The 24,291-nt window shown below is 40.4% G+C and overlaps 1 protein-coding gene and 2 long non-coding RNA genes across 5 annotated transcripts in view; 2 read left to right on the plus strand and 1 right to left on the minus strand.

Annotated features, from left to right (window-relative positions):
* Positions 1-546: 546 nt before the first annotated feature.
* On the minus strand, positions 547-7,662 carry LOC123647760. The gene is made up of 3 exons (XR_006738328.1): positions 7,635-7,662; positions 1,263-1,306; positions 547-587 (listed from the first exon to the last, which is right to left on the minus strand). It is a non-coding gene; the product is annotated as an uncharacterized LOC123647760 (long non-coding RNA).
* Positions 4,030-24,291, plus strand: part of UBE2H (ubiquitin conjugating enzyme E2 H) — a 98,068-nt gene continuing 77,806 nt past the window's right edge. For both annotated transcript variants that reach the window (XM_045565505.1, XM_045565506.1), the window contains exon 1: positions 4,030-4,513. In XM_045565505.1, coding sequence (XP_045421461.1) covers positions 4,461-4,513 — 53 coding nt within the window. In that variant the 5' untranslated portion in view covers positions 4,030-4,460. The remainder of the gene's footprint in view (positions 4,514-24,291) is intronic.
* The window catches only part of LOC123647758, a 48,223-nt gene continuing 28,455 nt past the window's right edge, over positions 4,524-24,291 (plus strand). Inside the window, exons 1-2 of one of the 2 annotated variants that reach the window (XR_006738327.1) lie at positions 4,524-4,906; positions 22,311-22,359. This is a non-coding gene — a long non-coding RNA (uncharacterized LOC123647758). Of the gene's footprint in view, positions 4,907-22,182; positions 22,360-24,291 lie in introns of those variants that run through there. The other variant, XR_006738326.1, reaches the window with a different exon arrangement.

Consider the following 24,291-nt stretch of genomic DNA (forward strand, 5'->3'; position numbering starts at 1 on the left):
TGCATGTTCCTAAGCTCTCACTACTTCTCTTGGGACAAACTGTGACAAGGTTACATGGAGATAACTTGAAATGGGTTTTAAGCTTTTATTTCCACAGCAGCAAAGAAACTGCTGATACAATTACCTTCTACAAGGGTCTGGACCTGTGATCCCAGATGCCAAGAAGGCCAGTTCACAATGAACCACTTTCTTGATGAGAAATGGTCAAACAGAATCAGGAGGTCTTTTATGGGTGATTTTCACTCTTGATGGGGGCAGTGATAAATTCACTTTGGTTTCAGAGCTGTTGGGGTTAACAGGTAACTTCAGAGACAGAGCAGCTTCTGGGCTGGGCTCTTCTACTCATTCTACCAAACAACCGGTTTCATCTTACTCCCTCTTAGTGTTTTGCTCAAAGCATCATATTCTTTCCAAACTTGTTTTCTTGCCTTGGAGAAGCTGTTGCTGAGATGTGAGGCTTCATGGGTCAAGCTTGGCTCTGCTCTGGGCAGAGATAAACAGGCCCTGAATACATTTCCCAGATTGCAACACTCATGAGTCAGGCAGGGCCGGACAGCTGCTCCCTCACAGGCACCCTTTGGTTGTACCTGATAAGGAAGAACATCGCTCATTCCAGAGCACTGTCATGTGTGTACACACATATAAACAGACACTCCCAGGCCCCAGTGTTGTCTTAGAGTAAATTATTGACATTCTGAATGGCTGAAAGATTGGGAAAAAAAGTGATTGCAAACTTACCTTTGCTAAGAGGATCTCCAGTTTTTGTACACCAAAATAAGTCAAGCCAGGGCTGTCATTTGGTTCTGCTTTGGGCCCACTTTTTTTTTTTTTTTCTGAGACAGAGTCTTGCTCTGTCACCCTGGGATGGTAACTCACTGCAGCCTTAAACTCTTGGGCTCAAGTGATCCTCCTGACTCAGCCTCCTGAGTGCCTGGGACTACAAGCATGCACCACAGCTAATTTTTCTATTTTTAGTAGAGATAGGGTCTTGTTCTTGCTCAGGCTGGTCTTGAACTCCTGAGTGCAAGAGATCCTCCGGCCTGGGCCTCCCAGAGTACTAGGATTACAGACGTGAATCACTGCTGGGCCTGGGGCCACCTTTTGAACCTACCTGGTCAAAGGCAGGTTGAACTCTCCAAAGAAGAGGGAAGGATTGCAGTGGGGGAAGGAGGAGGAGGTTAGAATAGGGGAGGTAGGTTTATGAAGGAACAAATGGCAAAATGCCCAGCTAGAAAAGGTAAATCATAAGAATGTGAACATACCTTCATCACAAAGAGAGGGAATTGACACCATGACATCATGACATCTTCAAAAAAAGAAAAAGAAAAAAAAAAAAAACCCAAAAGTGAATGCCCTTCTCCTTAAATGATATGCATTGTATAAGGAATGGGACAAATGGAAGATTGACATTAACAATTATATGATAATACCACCACAAATAACACATTACACCTTGTAATCAACACTTCACATTACCTTTATGAAAGCCTGTAGTTTACAAGGGGCTTTTACATTCCTTTTCCGTTTACTCCATCAACCCACTCAAGGGTAGGGCATTATAAGCCATATTTTACAGATGAGAAAACTGAGGCTCAGGGAGGATATAAGCAATTAACTGAGGCATAATTAAGAGCTGAGAAGGGGCAGGTTTGTCCTTAAGTAATCCAGAGCTAAAACACTTACTAAAGACACAATAACTCCTCTTTAGGATGATTTCTTTTCAATGACTGCCCAGAGGGCTAAATCTTCATTGCATTTTTAGGTAGAGCAGCCCTACCTTCTCCAGTAGGGCAACAAGTTTCTCTAACTAAGCACTCCCCTGATTATTTTTGCCCCATACTTGGCTCACAGCAGTTACAGCATTGGTGAAGATTAAAGCACCAGGGAAAATTTCTAGGCTCTATCCATGCCCTTCTTTCTCAAGTGTTTCTTCCTCGACGTGTTCTATCTGTTCTGGACTCCACACACTCTGAGTTCTAGAAACATCTTTGGGTCCCCTAGGCTTGCCATCTGAGGTTGGGGAAAAACTTTGAAGGGCACTCAGACCCTCCCTTACTTGCACAGGACATTATGGAAGCACTTAACCCACCTGCAGTGGTCACGCAGGTGTTTTGGAAGTTGCAATGTCTATTGGAATCTTAAAGGCAGGGGTTCTCAAGCTTCAACCTGCATCAGAATCACCTGTGGAGCTTTTTAAAGACATGGATGGTCAAGCCCCACCCCAGGTTTTCTGAATCAGAATTCCCAAGGGTGGGGCCTGGGCATTCGTGAGCTTAACAAGCTCCCAGGTGACTCTCAAGTACACCAAAGCTTGGGAGCCATTATCTTAGCACTGTCTTAGAGTTAAACAGGTGAAGGACAGTGGGGAGCTATTCTGGGAGAGGAGGTAGTGGCCCAGAGAGCCTAGAGGAGACACAATCAGGAAGACAAATCTTTGCTCCGTCTTTATCTCCCTTTAACAAAGTGGTCAAATAAAGGGGGTTAGAAATCTCTTCATTCAGACATGTCCTCCTCCTGACAGATTTGCTATGTGCAATTTGAAAGAGCAATGCACTCCTTTTAGAAGCAGTTAAAATAGCCCATCTTTTTCAGAACATAGAAGAGAGGTTACCAAGGGCTGGAGGCAACGGGGAATGAGTAGTTTAGTGAGTACAGAGTCTCTGGGATGATAAAAAAAAGTTCTGGAAATGGGTAGTGTGATGGTTGCACAACATTGTGAATGTATTTAATGCTACTGAATTATACACTTAAATGTGGTTAAAATGTAAATTTATGTTACATATATTTATATTATGTATAAAAAATATCCTGCCTTTTTGAGGGATGGAATGATAGGAGCAAACAATGTTCAACTTTAGCTGATTGCTACTGTCTCAGGTGTGTGTGTGTAGGTGGTTACTTAAGGGGATTCAACGCATGTGGTCTGACAAAGTACAAGTGTATTCATGGGAATAGGGAATGGATAAAACTTTTGAAAAGAGTTGGCAGTAAAAATTTGATATAAATATAAGAGACGTCCCGAACATTCTTTACTGCCTCCTGTGCCTGGTTGACTCCTGGGTTCCATATCACTTCATTTGGAGGATCTTGTAGAGCAGTATCTCTCTCTCAAACTTCACCGTGCATAAGATTCACCTGGGGACCTTGTTAAACTGCAAGTTCTAATTCAGAAGATCTTTGGTGAAGCCTAGACTGCATTTCTCACACGTTCCCAGGCAATGCGGACATTATAGATCCACAGACCATAGGGGGAGGGCTGTGTAAATTTAGTCTTTCTTAGTTCACCATCATATCCTCATGTCCAGCAAAGTGATTAGCACATAGAGGGTGCTTAATAAATATTTACTGAATGAATGAGTATATAAGGTTAGCGTAGGAGTTTCAGGAGCAGAACAATCTTTGTTCTGAGCTACATATATTTAGGGTGTTTCTGCTTCTGTCATTCACTTTGGGAAATTACTTAATATTCTGTAGAATAAGGACATTAGTACTAAATTATTTCTGGCTTTGCCACCTGCTGCCTCAACTCTAATCCTAGAAATAGTGGCCGTATACACGTGGAGTGTAATGAACCCTGGCTTGTGAGCTCCGAGGAAGACTTGCTGTGGTCTATAATCCCTGTAAACGAATTCTCTTTCTCCAGGGTTCCCTGCAGAACCTGCTGAGGGGGGGATTTCCAGATTTTGGTGCCATTCTGAGTAATTGCTACCTTGGCCTCCTCCAAATGGAATAAACACCCTTTTTAACTGAGTGTGTGAGAAGGAGGGTCATTACTCTACAACACATGGAAGTAATAATGTTGCCATTATTTACTTTTATCGTTTATGATGATGATAACGACACTGGCAGTTGAGCGATTAAGTATGTGGGGAAGTTGGGGGAGGGGGCAGACAGGGCTGGGAAGAGGGCAGGAGAAAGAGGAACTACATCTCCCAGAATGCCCCGGGAAAGCCCACGGCGCGGCGACGCCCCACCCCTCGCCGACTGGGTCCGCCCCCTCCGATGACGTCACAGAGGTGACGTCACGGCGCCCAGAGCGAGGCTGGGGTAGGAAGGCCGACTGAGCTGGAGTCGTCCGCTTGTAGTGGAGGCTGCTAGGAGCCGGCCAGAGGGTGAGCGGGCGAGCTAGAGCAGGCAGGAGGGAGCGGCGCGCGGCGCAGAGGCGCGCCGGGGCCGGGCCGCGGCGGAACCACAGCCGGAGGGAGGCAGCCCGAGCCGGGCGCCGCGGGGTCCCCACCCCCACTCGGCCGGACAGTGCCCGGTGTTCCCCCGTGCGGGGGGCGGCGGCGGCGGCTGACGGGACCCGACAGGACCGCGGGGGTGTTGCCACCTCCACCGAGGAGCCGGCGCGGCCGCGGGCTCCTGAGAGCCGGGGCCCGGGGCCCGTGACAGACGGGCCGAGGAAGGGAGGGAGGCGGCGGCGGCGGCGCAGGCGACGGGGAGGCGGCGGCGGCGACACCATGTCATCCCCCAGTCCGGGCAAGAGGCGGATGGACACGGACGTGGTCAAGCTGTATCCTTCGTGGAGGGGAAATTCGGGCTGTGTGTGTGGGGCGGTGTGGGGATGCCCAGGGCACCTCCTGAAACCAAGCAAGGGCCCTGGGGCACTCCAGGCCACTGTCCGAGGCTCGCTTCCCTCCCCCCAGTGCCTACGGCGGCTCTTGGGCACCTCCCAGGAGCCGAGAGCTTTTTCAGCTCTGCTTTTATCTGCAGCACCCTGAAATACGCGTTGCTGCTCGCTCTTCCTGCACCCCCAGTGCCCGTGAGTTTCCTCCACGGCGTTTGGACTCCCAAGACGGCCTTTTTTCTTTTTGCAGGACTAGCCGTCTCACTCTCTTCCCCACCACCGGGCCCATCTTCAGGGTCTCTCTTTCCTGTTTGCTCGCTCTGGATTTAGGGACCCAAGGTAGAAATTCCCGAGAGGGAAGCCTTTCTCTCTTTCTTGAGATGTCCCCATTTCTTCCGCTCACAATGCTGCTTGAACTGGGGTAACTCAAGCGACCTCCTTTATCCCTAATTCCTTTCTATATTAGGAAGAGAGTAGCCTGCTCAGGGCCCCCTCTTCTAATAAAGAGCTCTATGTGTTTTAAATCGAAGAGTCTTGTTAAGCTTTATGGTCCCTAGAAGAACCCTGCTGTTTTTCTTTGCACTGACAAAGCCTATCCCACCCTTAGTTGTATGCGATGAGGACCCCCAGGCCCTCCAGCAAGCCACCCTCCATATTGTGGATATGACAGCTGCGGGGAGGGAGAGAAAGAGGAGCTCCTGGACAAAATAGCCACTGTTCTAGCCACTTAAGCAAAACTCCCTGTGTGAGGATAAGGTTCTTGGGGAATACTTGCCCTGATCTTGCCAAGTGACACCCTTTATTTCTACCCCTCCCCCCAACTTTATACACTCTGGAGGTTGCAGTGAGAAAGCTATAACTGATAAGACTCCTTCAAGGCAGTGGTTTTGGTTGGAGTCCAGACTGATTATTTCATGACCAGCTAGAGAAATTCGCGAAGGTTCCTGTGACAAATTGAGGAATTTTTTTTTTAAAGGAGTAATTTAGAGGGTAAGGGGAGCCCAGTGTTCTGAACAACTAATCCGTGGGAAGAGGGGGAAATTGGGGGGTAGGGGGTTGGTAGTGTGTGGAACTTGCAGTTAAAAAGTCCTGTCTCCTGTTTCTCTTTCTGCCGCATCCCCATCCCCCCACCATTTCCCCCTGTTGCAGGGTTTTGTTTATATAACTCAAGTTGTTTGGCTAAATTCTTCAGGTGAATTCCTTCTTTCTTCTATTTGTTACGTTTCTGATTGAGTTTTACCTCTTTGTAGAGATCAGTGATTATTGTCAAATACTCAGTTATGGAATTTGCTGAAGTTTTAAAGTAGTTTTTGCATATGGTTTGGAAGTGGGGGATGGGAGGGAAGTTGCCTGGGCAAGAGATTATTTTTTTCATAATCTTTTCAGAAATAAGGTGCTTTTCTTCTTGATCACGGAAAACTTGAATAGAAATTAGGAACGGTAGATAAACTTCTAAGTTTAGGTTTTGGAGTTTAGAATTTGTGGAGGGTGGAAGTGGGGATTGGAGACAGCAAGTAATAAAGTATAATGTACCAAATATATGTCTAGGCACAAGTGAAATCAACTCTTTATGAGCTGTTTGTGGCTGTGATTGTTTTGTAAATGTGTGAATGATACCAGTAATGTTGGCTTTTCATAAGGTTGCAGGAAAACTTGTAACTATGACTGTGTGTACATTTTACACAAAGCAGTTTCGGCTCTTATTTTTGTTTAGAAACTAGGAAATGACATGGTGGCAGAATCTGAGTTATTTTTATCTTGAATTGAGAGTTACTGTCGCACCGAATGCAAATTTCTACCTAATGTTTAATTGGGATGGAGTGGGGGAGAGAATTCCAGCTGTTTTTGATCGATGTCAGATTCTCAAATTATGTACATACATATATTTTTAAAAGACTGAGGATAAAGAGGGAGGCCTAACTTGACCTGATGCCTTTTCCATACAGTGCCTTTTGTTCATTTAGTAGTTGTGGCATCTAGAATGATAACCGCATTTAGGAGTCGGGGTGTGGGGGGGTGGAGAGGGAGAGGAAAACAGACAAAGAACAGCAGGGTGTCTTTTTTTCTCCCCCTAAGTGGCTTATTTCATAGCTTATTTTTAGTAGAAGATGAAGAAAGGCAAAGATGCATTGGCCTTCTGTTCTTTCCCCACCTTCCTTCTTTTTGACAAAAGAAAGCAGAGGCGCTTTAAAATCGTAGATCTCTGAAATAGAATAACCATCTCAAGATTTAAAAGCCAGAGGTTATCTTTGTTTCATGTTTGTTATTTTCTGATATAACGGAGTTTGGAAGTTAACATTTTTGGATTTCCTTTTGTGTGGGTGAGAGATTTTGTGGCCTCCTTTTTCTGTTGAATTCACATCAGTAGGCCCAAATGGAGCCAACAATTTTTGAGTAAGGTATATTTAGCAAAAAATTTAAAGAAAAATTCCCCAACCCTCTACTAAAATGAGTACAATTGTGTGAAAGGGACTGGGGGTGGGGTGGGGCAGGGGAGGAGGTTGAAAATGAAAGATGGTGGAGAGGAAGTAGGAAGAAAAGGTCTGAAGGAATGTACTTCTTGCCCCTCAATGCCCCTTGATGATTTCTTTGGTGTGGAGGCTGATAGCTGGTTTTGTTACAATCTCCTGTTTCAGCTGGTTTTTGGATGTCTCCTGAGCGTAATTATACCACCACAATTTACAGCCTGGCCAGGAACCTATATAGTAGGAAAGGAGAGTAGTGGTGTGGGGGTAGGGAGAGAAGAGGATGTGTAACTAATTGGCCACTGCCTTTCACCACCTCACTAGGTTCTTTTGGAGACACGTTTCTGGTTGCTGTTTGGAGTCAGTGATATTTCTTTTGTGATGGGTTGGTAGGAGGAGAGCTGACTCCCAAGTTATGCAGGGAGTGTGTGTTTTGCACCAATGCACTTAATAATCTGCTGGGCGATTATGTTCTGAAACTCTGACTCATTCATTGTTTCTCTTATCCTTTGCTAAGGGTTGTGCAAACCTCCCCAGGAGCCTAGGAACTGATTTACATTACTTTTGGGCCCCGTAGGAATGCGTCCCCAAACAAAACTTACAGTTAGCCCAAATCCTGTGGAATGGTCTCGAATAGTGCTGCCATTTGTTTGTTTGCAAAGTCAGGTAGATTGGTGATCCTGTGCTCTACTCCCAGCCTGGCAACCTTTGAGGTTTCCACCTCCAACCAGCTGATTATTTAGATTGTCTGAGAACTGGGACTCTGGTGACCTTAAAGCGTGATTTGCCCTAAAGGAATATCGGTTTAAGTTCTCCCTGGTGGAGGAACAAACAGCTCAGATTACACGGGTTTCCTTGTTGGTGGGGGTTACTCGTCTCACCCTGTTGCACAGCCCTGGAGATCCTTTTATCTGTGAACCAGTGGCCCCTGCTGAAGGCTGGAGCTGCTTGTTTTGGAAAAGCGTATGCAGGCAAAAGGCCGCAGGCACTGCTCCTCACTGCTCATTGGCCACCCTGTTACTACCCGGAAAAGGAGGAGGGGAGGAGCTACCAAACAGCTGATGGAGTGTATGACAAGAGTGTGTTTATATACAAAAGAGGTGGGGACTGGGGAGGGCCTGTGAGTGTTGTTACAGGACCAAGTGTGTTTCCAAGGGGCAAAAAGAGGAGAGAAAATCTGACCTGTTATAAAATAAATGTTCAGAAAAATTAAGGTTAAATCACAAAAGTGGATGTGATAATAATGGGGACTTGACATATCCCATGGTGTTAAGATTTTGGAATTTATAATACCAAGATTTCAAAGATTCCTTTTTTCAGAGAGTACGGTAACAAAACAGGATTCGTCACTTTAAATGCACTTAACTGATCCATATGCAGGGATTCAAAAGTATGGTAGAAATGTAAGCTTCCCTTACAAAAGCTTCAAGGGTGATGATAGAAAGGGGCAGCATCTTATACTAAGTTCATTAACGGCATTAGTGAATTTTACAGAATCATTGAGGTCTGCTTTAGGGTTTCAGAAGCATTCTATAACAAATTCAAACCCTCAAATGTTTGAGCACTCCCTTTGTGCCAGGCATGGTGCTTGGCGTTTAGTGAAAAATTCAGTGTAGGTGGTTGTGGTGCTTATGTAATTAGTTAAAAATTTTTTTTTTTTTTTTTTAGATCAGAAAGGACAGACTGTTTATGTTGGGTCAGCACTATATATATATTACCTTGCTTTTTGAGTAACTTACATTCAGAATGAACTTTTCAAGGACTTAGAAAAGGTTAAAGTGAATTTTATGTGATGGGATGTATATGGGGATCTGTACTCTTGTTATTTAAAAGATATTAAAAAACTAAAACATTAAAATATGTAGCCATTTGTCTTTGACTTCAACTTTGGTATTTTGCCGTTAATCAGTAGTTATTCCCTAAGTTAGTAGTCTTTGTTAGTCTTTAATTTGTGTTCAAAGTGTAGACAATTCTGTAATCTTTTAACTAGCTCCAGTGTCAGTTGAGAACCTGTGATTTGCCTTTTCTTTTCTGTGGCCTCTGTTTTAGTGACATGATGAGATGAAGTTGGAACAGTTTATGGTCTTCAAGCTGAAAGTTAAAGATTTGGCAACTCCCAGTGTTCTGAATTTGTCTTCCCTGCCTAGATTTTGGTGACAAATATAACATACTGGTACTTATTTTGGTTAAGCAGGAACCTACATGAGTAAGCATTCACAGCTTCAGAACATCTGATTCCTGCAGAGCAGTTCTAGTAAATTACACGCAAGCCTAAAAATTCAGCTTTTAGGGGAAAAAATGTTTTGCAGATGTGACCCATAAAAGTCCTTTCCGTATTTGTGTGTGTGTTAGAACAACCTGGATTTGTTGGTTTTTCTAGTGGTGCAATTTTCTTAGCCCCTTGATCTGCATTTTATATCTATTTTTAAAATTTGATGTTTGGTCTTTTTTTTTGTTTTTGTTTTTTTTTTTTGAGACACGGTCTCACTCTGTTGCCCAGTCTAGAGTGCCGTGGCGTCAGCCTAGCTCACAGCAACCTCAAATTCCTGGGCTCAAGCAATCCTCCTGCCTCAGCCTCCCGAGTAGCTGGGACTACAGGCATGCGCCACCATGCCCGGCTAATTTTTTTTATATATTTTTAGTTGTGCAGCTAATTTCTTTCTATTTTTTTTTAGTAGAGACAGGGTCTTGCTCTTGCTCAGGCTGGTCTCAAACTCCTGAGCTCCTATGATCCACCCACCTCGGCCTCCCAAGTACTAGGATTACAGGTGTGAGCCACTGTGCTTGGCTCTTGTTCAGTCTTAACAGATTTGATGGTTCCAGGAATCATTGGATTTTTAGGCATGCAATTTAGACCTTACAAAGCTTATAACGTAATAGTTTTTTATCTGTAGACCCATAGTGTGTGTGTTTTGGTAAAATAATAAACTTAGTTGGATTTTTAAAAGTAACATAATTGAGGAAAATATAGGTTATAAAAAGGGAAAGAAAACAGTCACCCATAATCCTATCCTTTAAACAGTGGTTCTCAAACTCAAGTTTGTTAAAACCAGGTCATGGGGCCCCACCTCTGGAGTTTTCTGATTCAGTGGGTCTAGGATGAGGTCTGAGAACTTGCAGTTCTAAGAAGTTTCCAGATGATGCTGATGCTTTTGGTCTAGGGACCACAGTTTAAGAACCATTGGCTTTAAATGCTGACATTATGGTGTTTTTTCCTGTCTTTTATTCTCCCGGGATATATTTTCAACCAACCTGTTGATCATACTGTATGTGTCTGCTCTGTTGCTTAGTATTTTTGCAACTTTTTTCCCAGTTAAAAATATCAGACATCTAGGACTCTGGCAGGCCGAGATGGGGCGGTGGGGGGAAATCACTGAAGGTCAGGAGTTCAAGACCAGCCTGAGCAAGAGCCGAGACCCATCTCTACTAAAAATAGAAAGAAATTAGCTGGACAACTAAAAATATATAGAAAAAATTAGCCAGGCGTGGTGGCGCATGCCTGTAGTCCCAGCTACTCAGGAGGCTGAGGCAGAAAGATCGCTTGAGCCCAGGAGTCTGAGGTTGCTGTGAGCTAGGCTGACGCCACGGCACTCTAGACTGGGCAACAGAGTGAGACTCTGTCTCAAAAAAAAAAAAAATCAGACATAATGAATAGCCCATGTAGTATGCCAGCCCGTAGCTGTGCCATTGGTCTAATTCTTTGCCATTTTTCTCTGATGAGTAAAATTGAAATTACCGTCTTTCTGCGTGAAGCTTTTCTTTGGGTTATTTCTATTTTCCCAAAATGGGATTATAGATCACAGAAGGTAAACATTTGGATTAAAATATTTAATTAAAAATCTTTGGGCCCCACACCCAGCATGCTCTTATTTTGTTAGGTTGTGTTGCAGTTGGTGTCATTTGGCACTGAAACAGCCTGGCATAGTGATTAAAGATGAATTCTCGTTTCTTTGTTTAAACTTTTATGCTTTTTGTGATAATGGTAACCCTTAATTTAGGTGTACTTTTGTACTTCTCAGTGTGCCTACTGGGAGTTGGTAGGTTAAGTGTGCTATGTTCATCACAGATAGAGCTGATTGGCAAGAGCTATGGAATTAGGTTTGGTATCTTGAATTCTTTTTCCTTTTATTGTTTATTGAAATATACTTGACATACAGTAAACTGTACATATTTAAAGTGATACATTGATAAGTTTTAACGTTATGTATCACCCATGAAGCCTATCACCACAATCAAGATAGGGAATATATTTATCTTCCATAGGAGTTTTTTGTGCCTCTTTATAATCCTCCCCTTTCTCCCTCCAAACATTGATCTGATTTCTGTCACTGTATGTGATTTTGTATTTTCTTGAATTGTATATAAAGGGAATCATGCAGTGTGTATTCTTTTTGTGTGTATTCTTTCACTGATAAATTTGAGATTCACTTGTTATCATTTGTTCATTTCTTATTGCTGAGTAGTACATTGTGTATATATACCACAATTTTAGGTATTCACTTTTTTTTTGAGTGGTCTTCAGTGGTATGTATTCGCTTCTTTTTTTTCTTTTCTTTTTTTTTTTTTTTTTTGAGAAAAAGTATCACTCTGTTGTCCTGGGTAGAGTGCAGTGGCATCATCATAGCTCACTGCAACCTCAAACTCCTGGGCTCAAGCCATCCTCCTGCTCAGCTTCCCAAGTAGGTGGGACTATGGGCTCTCACTTCGATGCCTGGCTAATTTTTCTATTTATAGTAGAGACGGGATCTCACTCTTGCTCAGGCTGGTCTTGAATTCTTGATCTCAAGCTCTCCTTCGGCCTCAGCCTCCCAGAGTGTTAGGATTATAGGCGTGAGCCATGATGCCTGGCCTTCACTTCTTAATGCTTGATGGCATTTAGGTTATTTCTAGTTTGGGGCTATCACAAATAAAGCTGCTGTGAATGTTTGTATGGACATATGCTTTCTTTTCTCCTGGCTAAGAGAAATAGCTGGATCATGTGGTAGGTATATTTAACTTTTTAACAGGTAGCTTGAATTGAAATTTACTGATGATGGTCTGTATTTCATACATAAGCAAAATGGTGACATTAAAGTGTTGTTTCAATTGTGTATTTTAAAGGAGTCACTTTAATTTGCTCCTAAAGCACTGATTTTCAACATACTTCTGTTAAAGCTGGTTTTGTAGCTGCTCTTCTCTCCTCTGCTATTTGAAATTAGTGAATTAAATTTTTATTGTGGGCCAGGTGTGGTGGCTCACACCTGTAATCCCAACACCTCGGGAGGCCAAGGTGGGAGGATCACTTGAAGCCAGGAATTTACAACTAGCCTAGGCAACATAGCGAGACCCCATCTCTACAAAAAGAAAATTAGCTGGGCATCCTGGTGAGTGCCTGTAATTTTTACTACTCAGGAGGCTGAGTTGGGAGGATTGCTTGAGCCCAGGAATTTGAGGTTACAGTGAGTGTACTTCAGGCTGGGTTACAGAGTGAGATTCTGTCTCAAAAAATTGAAATTTTCATTGTGAAGTATTTTTGTGGCTCTTTGAAATGGCACTTTAGGAATTATGGCAATGGTTGCTTTCTGAATATAAGGGCTATTTTTGCATTTGCTAATAAGACTATACCTTTGTCTATAGGTAAGCGCATTTTTCTTGCTTTTTGTAAAGTATTTATTTATAAGAATTTTTTTTAACATAACATTTGCTTAGCATCTCCAGTGAAGTTTACAGCAGTTTATGTGGGACACTCTGTTGAAGTCTAAATAGTATTTTCAGTTTTCATATAGAATAAATGCAGGTGAAAGGAATCAATAGCAACTCAGTGGCAGAACTGGAAACAGAGTCTAAGAGTTAGGATATCCTTTAATATACTTTCCTGGAATTTTTTTAAAGTTAATTTTTAATGAAATGGTGTTTTAAAATTTGTTTTTGGAATCTTATGAGTTACTTGATAGGTTAATTAATAGACGTTGCCATAATAAACAATTTAACATTGCTTTGTAATAGTTGTTACTGTCACATTTTCTGATTAACTGTAAACATTTGGATTTATATATCAGTGTTTAAAAAATTAACATCTTACTGGTGACAGCTGGAACTTTTCATTTGGCTAACAAAAAGAACCTGGTTTATGCCTGTTGTAGGTTGGAGTCAGTGACAGTATGTTCACTGGATAGGCTGTTTCAGTAGTCAGACACAGGGATAGTGCCCTGAACATGTAAATTAGAGTGTATTATTTTCTAATTGCCAAAGTGTAATTCAAGTGCAGTGTAGAAACCTTTGAAGACACAGAGAAGGCAGTTCATGCTTTTGAGTGGCTGGTATTGCATTAGTGGTTCTCAGCTGGGTATCACATTTGAAAAGAATTGTTGTATTTTTATGGACAGATACTATGGTGGTTGTAATTTCTTTTCTGTACCTCACCAGATGCTTGAGGACAGTGTCTGGTTGTTTGCAGGCTGGTGCTTGTGGTGGTATCTGCCTGTGCCCAGCAGAACCCAAATTCTCAAGAGCCAGGTGGGAAGCCCCACAGGGCAGCTGTATGCTTACGGGGGATGAAGGATCCTTTTTGCCTTCCCCTGCTTTGTAGGTATGTAGGGCATTAGGTAGACGGTGTGAATAGATGCTGCTGATCTTCTGACCTGGCCTTGCAGAGAAGTCCAGGAGGAGGAGGAAGGCTTTGTGAAGTGGGGAGGCTTGGCTGGACGTTGCCATCCTCAGGAAGACAGGCATGGCTGGTGGGTCTGACCCTGGACTCACAAAAGTGCCTGGGCTGTAGTGCTTGGAGGAAGCATATTTAGAGATTTAGGATATTGCTTAATTGGTTGGGAAATGGAATCTTTGTCTTTTGTTCAACCTCCTGGTTTCTAACTTTTCAACCATTTTTAGGGAAGCATTATATGTGAAAGGAGATATTCCTTACATATGAAATAATGTTATTAATGTCAAATTATGCATTTTCTTAGTATTAGGCAAACTTTTTTTCATATATCAAGGTTTTCTCATGTACACTTTCAAAGTTTTTTTGGATTATAAAATCTTAGTTGAGGTAACATAAATAGAAAACTAGATACAAAGTGTGCCTGGTTCATGTTACCTTACAGGCAATTGGGCATAGTGAAAAATAAGTTTAGTTGTTTTGTGCAAATGGTGCCAGAAAAACTTTGGTTATTTGGATTTTGTTTTTCAATCAAGATGACTTTATATTGGGTAGACAGTTTCTGAAAGGTTGATTAATTTAAAAATTCAAAATTTGGTTGAGTGCTTCCTTTGTAGCATTTATCTGTAGAAGGTTGATTCAGTTAGTCATGTCGGTAGAGATCACCAAGTGTAATATAGTTGGATATGTTGTCTCATGGTCTTATAGACTGCTGGATATTTAGTACCGTTTTGCTAATCCTTGAATCTAAATCTGTAAATAAATTAGTAAGCCTCCTTGGCAACAAAGCTTGACACTACATAACCCTTTTTATTTCACTCCAAAGGAAAGAAACTGGGTTTGTTTTTTTTTAATTAACAAATGGTCACTTTTGCTGGGCATGGTAGCATACACCTGTAGTCCCAGGTGCTTAGGAGGCTGAGGCAGGAGGGCGACTTGAGCCTAGGAGTTTGAGGCTGTAAGTGTACTATGATTGCATCTGCGAATAGCCACTGCACTCCAGCCTGGGCAACATAGTGAGGACCCTGTCCCTAAAAACAAATGTTAACTTTTATATGGCCTTAGGTTTTAGGTTCTCACAACTGTAAATTGTACTTGCTCAGATCACTAATTGAAACTAAGAGAGCCTACAATGAAATAATCCCATGATGTAGGTCTTGGACAGTTTGGATTTTTAAAACAAATTATTTATATTCAAATGGATGAACACAGGAGGGAAATGCATTTTAAGTGCTTGTATTTTCTGACAGGAAAATAAGTCTGACAGTCTCAGCTCTTTATCTCAACTTAGTGGCAATATTAATGTTGCTTTTGACAACATTATACTAATACGTAGAACACAATACATGTTTGGTAATAGAATCATCAAGTGAAAGGGGGAAAAAAAGCACTGATCTTGGCACCACAGTTTGGCATTATTAGCATCTGTTAACTTTACAAACCTAAATCATTGCATTCTTCACAACCACCTTCTTGATAATGAATAAAGGGAAAAAATCTTGTATTTTGCTCCTCTCTTCAGTTGTATCTTTAAAGATTCCAAACAAAAACAAAGCACCTTTATTTGTTTTGTGGTTGGAAGGAGAGGAAGTGGACCTTTGAGTGTGTTCTTTAGTTGAATTATCTGGATTGCTGCCCATTTCTCCTGGCACTAAACAGTGGTTCTTGAAAGCTGTCTTTGATTATCACATACCATATATTGGAGTATACCTGTGTTGTCTGTCATGCTGTCATAAACACTTAATTGCCTCTATCTTTTCTTTCACAGGCTCCTGGATTAGAATAGTTAGTAACCACATTCTTTTATCTTTGAGTAATTAATGTGGCTTTTCCCTTATTTGAGATTTAGCTAAGAGTTTTATAAGAAGTAAACTGTGATATATTAGGAAGACTGTATTGGTGGTTCATAAAGACTGTAATTTCATTTTCATAAATTGTGTATATTCAAGTCTATATGTCTGTTTTCTGTTAGTGTTCTTAGCTTATACTTTGATTTCTAGGAATTAAGCAGGACAAACTCACTGGCAGGAAAGTACCTTTAGATTAATTACACACTCACACGCACACTCGTCTCCCTTTGGAGAGAAGGTATTTCCAGACCCCTTACAGTATCTTATATTCAAGCTTAATTAAAAGTAGTAGGAAAGCAAAGTCTTTGTTTCTGGGAGTCTGAAAGTCAAAGTGTACTTGGTTTATTTTACTTTGTGGAGTTTGGCAATGATATATCAAACTTTATGCTAAAAATGTGTAGTAGTTTACAACTTTATGTATCCTTAGAATGTAAAAATAGCAGGCAACACCTCCAGTTTGCCTTAACTATGTCAGTGAAGTCAGACACCATGGAACTTTACACCTGAATTTTGTGTTTTTATTCTTTAGAGATCCTGGTCTCTACTTGGCTCTGATGAATTTGGTTTTTCTAAGCTAGTTTTATACAATCTGGCCAGTTTGTGAGATTCAGAAACTGCTAATGGACTGTGTCCTCGAGGTGGGAAATCTAGAGGTCTCCATCACGCAGCATCCTCCTATCCACTTCAGGCAAGGTAAATGGGAGTGGTCCCCTCGCATCAGGGGAGCTTGTTTGCAGGATTAAGTTTTAGCTCTTTTGCATCTTACGATTCAAAGAATGACTAATGAAATACTGTGTCTACTTGTACTTAGTCTCCAATGTTTTTGGTGAGCTGTTTTATATATATATACACACACACACTCAAGCCTTTGAACAAGATTATTTTAATTAGCAGACATACATGCTTTATCTTTTTATTTGCTTAGTGAGAAATAGAATTAGCAATCCTCCTACCTCAGCCTCTTGAGTAGCTGGGACTACAGGCTCTCACCACGACACTGGCTAATTTTTCTATTTATAGTAGAGACAGGGTCTCACTCTTGCTCAGGCTGGTCTTGAATTCTTGATCTCAAGCTCTCCTCCAGCCTCGGCCTCCCAGAGTGCTAGGATTACAGGTGTGAGCCTCTGCGCCTGGCCTGTTTTATTTCTTAAATGTCATTCTTAAAGTGTTTTGTCAGCTCTGATGAAGTCTGGTGGCATTTTATTATTTAAAGTTAAATTTTAGTAGGTATTAGACTCACATAGATTTTAGCATGTTTTTATATTAATATTTTGAGAAAACCTGAACTGCAAATAATAATAGTATTACAAAGCAATGGTTGCTTTCTGAATGTAAGGGCTGTTTGTGGGGAAGTTAATAATTGTATTCTCTCTACACAATATCATTTGTGGCCTTAACAGTTTAAGAAGTACTAATGCTTGGCTGTACTGCTTCAGATTAGGAGAGTGAACTCTGGTAACTTTGTTTTTATTATTATTGATAGAAAAAAATGGAGGTGAAGGTTGAAAGACTGCTTTTCATCTGTGACTTATAATATCAGTTTTACTAGTAGTCACATTTGCTATGTGAAAAATAAAAACATAGCCTGCTAATGTCTTAGCCAATCCTGTTTATGAATATAAGATTCATAAAAAAATAAAAATGACTTAGTAGGTTTTATTTATTTACTTTTTCAAACAGAGTCTCATTCTGTTCTGGTTCCTCTTTACAAAAAATAAGATGGCATTTCATCTTGTATCCTTATAAGTTGTTGGAATTGTATGTGCCTTATCAATAATTTAAAAATAAGCCCTGTAAAAATGTCCGATTTATCAGCATAGAATGGCAGCATGCTGTTCTCCTTCAAAATTTTATGTATTTAATTACTTAGATTATGTTTTGTTTTGTTAGATGGTAAACTAGGAGATGGGGATAATTAATTAAAAGAATATGCTTAGAGTCAGGATAGGGTCTGTTAGAGTTTGAAACAGTTCAGTACTTGAGGATTTAAGTATTTTACTTTCAGTACTCTTAGATATTTTAAATATCTAAGAAAGATATTGCAAGAAAGAAATTGCAAGAAATTTAGTTTCCAACAATTTTATTGATATTTAAACTTTGAGTACTTGTAGTGGGTCAGTTTTGCTTCATGTTAATAGCAATTTTAATTAGTCTTAAGACAGTTAAGCATACAGAAAAAACTTTAGATGCTTACTTTTTAAAAAGTTTTAATGATTTCATAGAAGAATGCTTGGGATGTAAGCAGCTCTGTTCATTCTGTTTTTTCTTCTTTTTTTTTTTTTTTGAGAAGGGTCTTGTTCTGTCACCCAGGGCAAGAGTGCAGTGGCATCATCATAGCTCACTGAAACCTCAAATTGCTGGGCTTAAGTGATCCTCCTCTCAGGTAGCTGGAACTACAGGTGCGTGCCACCAAGCTTGGCTTATTTTTCTATTTTTTTTGTAGAGACGGGGTCTCAGGCTGGTCTCGAACTCCTGGTTTCAGTGATACTCTCACTTTGGCCTCCTAAAGTATTAGGATTATAAGTGTGAGCCCCATGCCTGGCTTCTGTTTGTGTTTTTTTTTTTTTTCCTCTTAAGGTTTGATAGATTTTTACTTCTTTTTTTTTAAGGCTAGTCAAGTGAAGCAGTAGGATTTACTTTTTTTTAAATGAACTTTTTATTTTAGGTTTATAGAAAAGTTGCTCTAGCAAAGAACACAAATAAAAGAAAAAAAGAAAAAAGAAAAATTGCAAGGGTAGTCCACAGAGTTCCTGTACCTCATCCAGTTTCTCTTACCTCTGATACCATTTTATATGACTGTGGTGCATTTGTCAGAACTAAGAAATCAACATTGGCATACTACTATAAACTCCAGGCTGTATGCAGATTTTACCAGCTTTTCCCTGAGTATTATTTTCTTTTCTTTTTTTTTCTTTTTTTTTTTTGAGACAGAGTCTTACTCTGTTACCCGGGCTAGAGTGCCGTGGCATCAGCCTAGCTCACAGCAACCTCAAACTCCTGGGCTCAAGCAATCCTTCTGCCTTAGCCTCCCAAGTAGCTGGGACTACAGGCATGCGCCACCATACCTGACTAATTTTTTCTATATATTTTTAGTTGTCCAGCTAATTTCTTTCTATTTTTAGTAGAGATGGGGTCTCACTCTTGCTCAGGCTGGTCTTGAACTCCTGACCTTGAGTGATCCTCCTGCCTCGGCCTCCCAGAGTACTAGGATTACAGGCATGAGCCACCACCTGAGTATTATTTTCTATTCCATGATTCAACCCAGGATACTACGTTGTATTTAGTTGTCTTTGTCATGTCTCCTTAGTCTTTTCTGATCTGTGACAGTTTCTCATTCTTTGTTTTATGTGACACCTTGATGTGTTTAGGAGTTCTGCTTAGATATTTTGTGGAATGTTCCTTAGTTTGAGTTTATCTGATTTTTCCCCCCTCATGATTAGACCTCATATTAGTGAAATATTAAAATTTGTCCAAACTCATTGTGAGTTTTTGGAAAGAATACCACAGAGGTGAAGTGCCCTTCTTATCACATCATATCATGGGGTACCTGATACCCACATCATTACTGGTGATCTTAACCTTGATCCACTGAGCTAAAGCTATGGTTGCCAGGTTTCTCCATTGTGAAGTTATTGTTATTTTCCTTTTTGTACTCTGTATTTTGGAAGCTAGTCACTAAGTCTAGCCCACGTTCAGGGAGTTCAGGGGAAATCCCTTCCATCTCCTAGAGGGAGTAATCGTTTTTTACTTTTGAGTATAGCATATTGGTAATCTTAGTTATTAGTGGCTTTTGTACAGTTATATTTGATTTTGACTGAAGTGTAAATTGGTGCTGCTTTTCTGGAAACAAGATGGGATGTAAATAAATGAATATGTGATCTAAGAACACAGATTTGATGGATTTGTTTATTTAGCAATTTGCACGACAAATTTAATTTTTTGTATTTGGCTGATTTTAGCTACATAATAATGTGTGAAAATGAAGGCAAACTTAGGGTGAGTTGCAAACGTATTAGTTAAGAGCCTCATGACTCAAGAAATTTTATAATCTTAGAGTTTTAGACCAGGGAGAGACCTGTGGTTGGTTTAGTGGTAAAATACCATTGCATTCTGCATATCTTCCTGTTATTACTAGTAAGAGAGAAGAATAGGTTCTGATCAACTGCTAATTCTTTTTTTTTTTTTTTTGAGACAGGGTCTCACTGTATTGCCCCGGCTAGAGTGCGGTGGCGTCAGCCTAGCTCACAGCAACCTCAAATTCCTGGGCTCAAGCGATCCTCCTGCCTCAGCCTCCCGAGTAGCTGGGACTACAGGCATGCACCACCATGCTTGGCTAATTTTTCTATATATATTTTTAGCTGTTCATATAATTTCTATTTTTAGTCGAGACGGGGTCTCGCTCTTGCTCAGGTTGGTCTCGAACTCCTGAGCTCAAACGATCTGCCTGCCTCGGCCTCCCAGAGTGCTAGGATTAAAGGCGTGAGCCACCTCGCCCAGCCCAACTGCTAATTCTAATGAAGGCTCATTGCTTTGGCCCATGGAAGCATTTTATTCTCTTAAAAAAATGTATTTTCTACCATTTTGATACCGTTTCCTTTTTAGCAGTTCTATTTGTAGTTTCAATGAACATCTCGATATAAATTTTAGCTGACATTTTTAGCTAAAAATTCAGTTATGGAAAGATTGACTAAGTAGAACTTCACTTTTTCTTGACTTCAGAATCTTCTAAGCAATTGAAGTTACTCCTTTAAATGAGTAAAGTTTGACAGTGTATGCTGTGTTTTTATTTTGGCTCAATTTTTTTTTTGCCATTTTCTACTTTCAACCTAGGATAAACACTAACTGATTTTCATATAATTAAAGTCTTAAAGTGTATACATTGTTTTCTTTGAGCAGAGTATAGTTGAGACTGTAAATAACAGAAAAGTAGCAGTGAGGTATTAAAATTTGGCCTAACACATTTGGTTTCTAAGCTAAAAAGTTAAGCCAAAGTATTTATCTCTCAGGAGCTTCCTTAAAAATAGTGGGGAAGAAAGGCAGAAATTGAATATTAATGGCAAGTATTTCATTACATTTAAATACAGTGGTAATAAATTCTCTAATTTGAGACTGTAGAAGACAATTCAGAATTTATGTATCAATTCATGAGGACACCTGGATTTTTGTGTAGTATATAAGTCAGAAGTATTTGTACCCAGCTGTTTATTGGTTTAGTAACCTTGGTGGTGTATTTTTAAACCTTTAGCCTTAAGTAATGCCAGCACCTGTGTGTCCTGTAGGTGCTAAGAGTCAACAGTGTGGCACTTAAGGCCATCTTACTGGCTTGATAACTCCTGGCAGGCCTTCAACTGGTTCTTTTGTACCTCTGTTCCCTTTGTTCACCGGAGATTTGAGTGCCCTAGCGGGCTGCTTTTAGTGAACTGAACTAGTACTCTTTAAAGAAGTACTAACTTTTAAAATATAAAAGTATTTTTATATATAAAATATTAAATACAATTTTATAGTATCAAGAAGTATTATTTATAGTATAAAAAAGTAGGTATTAAAAATTTTTTATAAAACAGTATCTGACTTTTCCAGATCCACCTTTGTAATCTTTTCAAAAAAATCTCTTAGTTAAATCTTGTACTCCTGGCCCATTCTATCCTTAACTCCACCTTTTTTTTTTTTGGAGACGGTCTGGGCTCTGTCAACCGGGGTAGAGTGCAGTGGTATCATCATAGCTCACTGCAACCTCAAAAAACCCAGGAGCGATCCTCCTGCCTCAGCCTCCCAAGTAGCAGGGACTACAGGTTCATGCCACCATGCCTGGCTAATGTTTCTATTTTTTGTAGAGATGAGGAACATGCTCTTGCGCAGGTTGGTCTCGAACTCCTGACTTCAAGGGATCCTCCTGCCTCGGCCTCCCAAAGTGCTAGGATTACAGGCATGGGCTGCCTCACCTGGCCCTATCCTCAACTCCACCTTTCTTATCCCCTCATTGTGGTTTCAGTGAAAGTCTTTTTGTGGGGGTGTTTTTTATAGACCAGGTCTTGCTCTGTCACTCTGGCTGGAGTACAGTGGTTATTCATAGGCATGATCCTAGCTCACTGTAACCTCGAGCTTCTGGGCTTAAGCCTTCCTCCTGCCTCAACCCCTTAGCTCGGGTTACAGGGGTATGCCACTATACTTGGCTCATTTTTAAATTTTTTGTAGAGAAGGGGGTCTTACTGTGTTGTCCAGGCTGGTCTTGACCTCCTGGCCCCAAGTGATCGTCCTGCCTCAGCCTCCAAAAGTGCTGGGATTATGTGTGTGAGCCACTGCACTGGCTCAATGAAAATCTTGATATAAGCTGTAGCTGGTAGTTTTAACCAGAAATTCAGTTATTATGGGAAGATTAAGTGGAACTTTTTCTTCAGAATTTTCTAAGCAATTGAGATTACTTCTTTAAAGGAGAGAACTATACTTTGACAGTTTTTTTGGTGTAGGTATTTTTATTTTGGCTGATGTTTTTGCTGTTCTATAATGTGCTGCTTTTCATTGCAACATATTTTGCATTTATTCTTGTAGTATCCTTGCTTTGAGATGCTATGGCCCACTTTTTGTGGATTAAAAATCTGGGCCACCCGCATAGGTCGGTTGAACGTGCTAAGCTAAGATAGAGTAAGTTTTTGTAGTGATGGATCTGGAGCCAACTAGGATTTTTTTTGCTTTCATCCCTTGTAGCTTTGCATATGTAGTGGGTGCTCAGGAACCACCTGTTAAATGAACTAGGATAAATAATATACTGCTTGTTTTTCACCAATCCTTAGGTCGAATTCTATATGATGAAATGGGAAGCACCTTTGCTGCATACTGCAGGTATCCAAAAAACCACTTGTGTGACTTTGAGTTGCTATCTGAACTTGCTGCTTTTTCATGGAAATGCTATTTGTACTTGAAAGTATGACTGACTGACAAACTATGGTTATTCAGACTTGGGTATTTGGCCGACATTTTCTCAAAAATGAAAAACGTAAGCTTGTCACTTCAAGGAAAACTGACAGTTTATGTTGCCAGTGATAAAATTTGAGCTTTAAAGCAAAAATTAGAATTTTAGAGAACTTGTATCAGCCACCATGTGCTTGACAGTTTTCTGATACTTACAAACACTTTTGACATGATTTTTTGATGTTGTGTGATGAAATGTGTCAACATTTGGAAGATCTGTAAAAGTCAGTGAACCAATATTTTCCAAATGGCCAATACATGATAGAAAGTCATGCTGGGTAAAAGATACACTCAAAATGCAAGGTAGACCAGTGGATTTTAATGTAGGAGTAGAAAAGTTCATCGGTACAATTTCAGATTCCACATTGCATTTAGCCTTTAAGGAAACTACCACATATCAAATTTTGTTGTAATATCAATGAAGAATGTCCGAAATTATTTGAAAAGTCTATTAAAGTACTCCTGTCTTTTCTAACTAAGTTTAAAACATAGTCGACCAGATTGAGTGCAAAAGCACATATGAGAATCCAGCTTAAGCCATACATTAAAGAGATTTGTATAGCCTGGGCAATATACTGAGATCCCGTCTCTACCAAAAATTTAAAAAATTAGCCGGAAGTTGTGGTAGCGCACCTGTGGACCTAGCTACTGGAGAGGCTGGGGTAGGAGGATTGCCCAGGAGTTCAAGGTTATGGTGAGCTGTGATCATGCCACTGCACTCTAGCCTGGGGCAACAGAGTGAGACCGGTCTCTTAAGAAAAAGATTTGCAAAATCATTAAAAATGCCATGCTTACTGAATTGTTTGTTTTGGAGATTACAGTTATTTTTCATAAAAATTGTTAAAATGCTTAAGATTTATTATGTTTATATGAATTAATATTTTTATTTTCTCACATGGTAAATATTGGTAGATATAACCCACATTAAAAAAACTCTTTGAGTTCCTTGATTTCTTTGAAGTGTGGAAAGGGTGCCAAGACCAAAAAGTTTGAGAGCCACTATTCTAACAAATGTATGGTGGAAGAGAAGTAGTTACATTTTGATAAATTCTTGGACATGCTTTAATTGTACCTAGCATAATGTCTGTCATATTAGTAGGTTCCCCAATAAAATACTTGAATCAGATTGAATTGAATTATATGGTAAGCCATGTAAATATAACTTTAGCCAAGAAGGAAGAAGGAAAATTATTGTGTGAAGATGGCAAGTGTTTTTTTGTTATTGTTGTTTTTGATTTTTTAAGAGACAGGGTCTTGCTTTGTTGCCAAGGCATGAGGGCAGTAGCACAAACATAGCTCACTGCAGCCTAAACCTGGGCTGAGCGATCCTTCTGCCTCAGCCTCCCAAGTAGCTGGGACTATAGGCACATACCATCATGCCTGGCTAATTTTTCTGTTTTTTGTAGAGACGAGGTCTCGCTGTGTTGCTCAGGCTGGTTTTGAATTCCTGACCTCAATTGACCCTCCTGTCTCGGCCTCCCAAAGTGCTAGGATTCCAGGCATGAGCCACCGCACCTGGCGCTGGCAAATGTTTTTCACGTTAGTAAACAGTGTCAGGTCTACGTCATAATTTATAGATTCAAAGACATTTTTTTCCCACATCTTAACATCTTTGAGATTGAGATATCTTACAATTGGTGGTGAGTCAGTCTAATTGGCAGCTTTTTTATTTCTTGGTGTGTCATAAAATAATGGTGTGTCATAGACGTGATGAAATATGTTAGTGTCTCCTGTGTGGAGAGGAGAAGGAAACATTGGATAGCAGTTCAGTTCTTGAGCTACAAGATATGCTGCATTAAATGT

Source organism: Lemur catta, chromosome 11, assembly GCF_020740605.2.
Source record: "Lemur catta isolate mLemCat1 chromosome 11, mLemCat1.pri, whole genome shotgun sequence".
NCBI classification, from domain to species: domain Eukaryota; kingdom Metazoa; phylum Chordata; class Mammalia; order Primates; family Lemuridae; genus Lemur; species Lemur catta.